This window comes from Anneissia japonica, unplaced genomic scaffold, assembly GCF_011630105.1.
Source record: "Anneissia japonica isolate Jap-2015-1 unplaced genomic scaffold, ASM1163010v1 scaffold287921_len548085_cov176, whole genome shotgun sequence".
Classification (NCBI taxonomy): Eukaryota; Metazoa; Echinodermata; class Crinoidea; order Comatulida; family Comatulidae; genus Anneissia; species Anneissia japonica.
In genome coordinates this window covers 207,199-209,556 of record NW_022750794.1, presented here as the reverse complement: position 1 = coordinate 209,556, position 2,358 = coordinate 207,199, and the positions used below count along the sequence as shown (strand labels likewise).

The 2,358-nt window shown below is 34.6% G+C and overlaps 1 protein-coding gene across 3 annotated transcripts in view; it reads right to left on the bottom strand.

Annotated features, from left to right (window-relative positions):
* The window catches only part of LOC117121545 (aggrecan core protein-like), a 19,657-nt gene that overhangs the window by 9,956 nt on the left and 7,343 nt on the right, over positions 1 to 2,358 (bottom strand). Inside the window, exon 2 of one of the 3 annotated variants that reach the window (XM_033266775.1) lies at positions 2,149 to 2,173. The exons of the other annotated variants lie outside the window; for them this stretch is intronic. Coding sequence (XP_033122666.1) covers positions 2,149 to 2,173 — 25 coding nt within the window. The remainder of the gene's footprint in view (positions 1 to 2,148; positions 2,174 to 2,358) is intronic. 3 annotated transcript variants of the gene reach the window in all.

The following is a 2,358-nucleotide window of genomic DNA, read 5'->3' as shown; positions in this document are numbered from 1 at the left end:
TATATATAATTATATATATATATATATATATATATATATATATATACATTGTGAGGATCCACGTGTGTGTCGGTAAGATAATAAAAGAATATAGGAATCGAATACAATGTAAAGACTTTAGTAACACTTTATTGGAGAAATCCCTTTTCTCCAATAAACTGTTTCTAAAGTCTATACATGGTATATAATGGTATAAAGGAGAAGGGTTATTGAATAATAGTAACGAACGAAAATGGAAATCCACGACCGACGGACTAGCGATGATCTGTCGAACGTTTGGGTGAGAAGCAAAGATCTTATAAACACAAGATAGCGTTCTTTGCGATTACACGTGCAAATTCTGTAATAACGCATGAACGGCGCCCTCTTGCAAAATTGAAAACTTTTGAACCTTGACCGCTCTGACCATAGCGTACGCTGCGCGACTTACGTTTACGCGTAACAATTAGAAGCGTCCGATTCACAATGCGCCCTCTCTTTAGAACATAAGGAACTTAATTAACGTACTTGGTAATGAACTTATGGCGTAACGCGAACACCCTATCTCAGATCCATTGCAACGACTAGTACGCCCTCTCCCAAAACTGATTACTTTTCTGTGCCAAATCGACGCTTCTATTTGTTACGCGTAAATTGCGTAAATCTTGTGTTTATAAGGTCTTTGGTGTGAGAAGTGAAGTGCTGTGTAACATAAAAAAAAGCTCGGTCCACACTTAAAATTTTCTTCGACAAAAAAACTGTTACATTCCCATATATAGTCATGATGTGCCTATATATGGTCATGATGTAATGTCATCATGACAATATTTAAGCACGCCACTTGCTTTTGACTAATGAAATTTGATAGTTTGGACGGCTCAAACAAATAAAACTAAACAACACTGAACAAGAAGCTTTCAAATACGGTACATTTATTGTTATCATTTAATGCAAAAATTATAACTAAGTTTAGAAAGTTCATTATTCTACGATTGTTTTGCAACGAAATTAATTTAACTCATATGGTACACTGGGATGAATTAAAGAACATGTAGCGATTACAGAATAATTTTTTAGTGTATTAGTTTATAGCTGAATATTGTTATGTATATATATTATTTTTTATTCCTAAGGATTCTCAAATAATGCAAATAATAATTGTAAATAATAATATTTAAAAACTCAATTCATGATATAGAGTATTGCTAAATAGAAATACACCCGGTATCATTCCGGAATTAACACGGGCTTATTATCATCTTTGGCTTTTGCAATCCCGTATTAATTTAATTAGATGAATTGTCCATATGTTATGCAAATTTCAATAAAGATTATCGTATTACAAGGGTGGCGCCAGTGGAGGGGGAGCTGGTCGAGGAGAGCTTCCCCCTTCCTCCCCCGTCGAGAAGAAAAACCACAATTTGTCGGGGAGAAAAAATGTACTTGTATTTTTTATACATATAAGTAGACCCCAAAAACCGATAAAGTAAGCCTTTGAAACCTTTAAATTGTCACATTATTAGGGGCATCGCCCCCTGGAACACTTTCGAGAGTCTTTGAGCGACGCCCGACCACGCCCAATTTTTTTCTTCGGGGACATCGGACACTGTCGTATTCGTAAATAACTGTTGGTATTAGTAAGAGTATAATTTCAAAGACTTGTAGAGAATATTTGGTATTCAACAATTTGTTGAATTGCCTTGGTACACTAGTGTGCTTTTCGTTATATTTCCGCTCATGCAAAATTATACCTTTTAGTTAAACCCTCGTATTCATATAAAACGTTTATGAATATCCACAGATCAAATTTTCAAAAATACAGATAGTTCAGTACGACTGAATAAAATTCCTATAAAACAAACAATATGCCTTATATTCTTTTTCCGATTCATGATTTCTTAGCCAGACTTTATTTTACCGTAGGTGTTATAATGGACGAGTCCATGTTTTGTTGGGGAAAAACAGATGCCAGAACTACCTTATGGATACACACACACCGCAGCAATGCTTCGTCGCGTAGCTAGCTCTCTATAGTTACCATGATACTACAGCAGCAGGTCAGTGTACTACGCACATTAATAATATAAACGCAGTCGGTATAATAAGAGAAAAATAGGGAACAGTTAAATTGTAATTTTACTGTTCCCTGAGAAAACAAATAACACTTACGTGTTTTTAAATCTCCATCGATAACCTGCAATAACAAATATATTAATGAGATTAGAATCACCATCAATTTGCTCTAGCGTCTGTGACATAATACAACATAAGGTCCTAGGCCTACTAGGCAGTATAAATTGTCAGATTGTTTTATAAAAAGCGTGAAAATCGGAGTAATATCAACCCATATTTATAGTAAGCGTGAATATACTTTACATA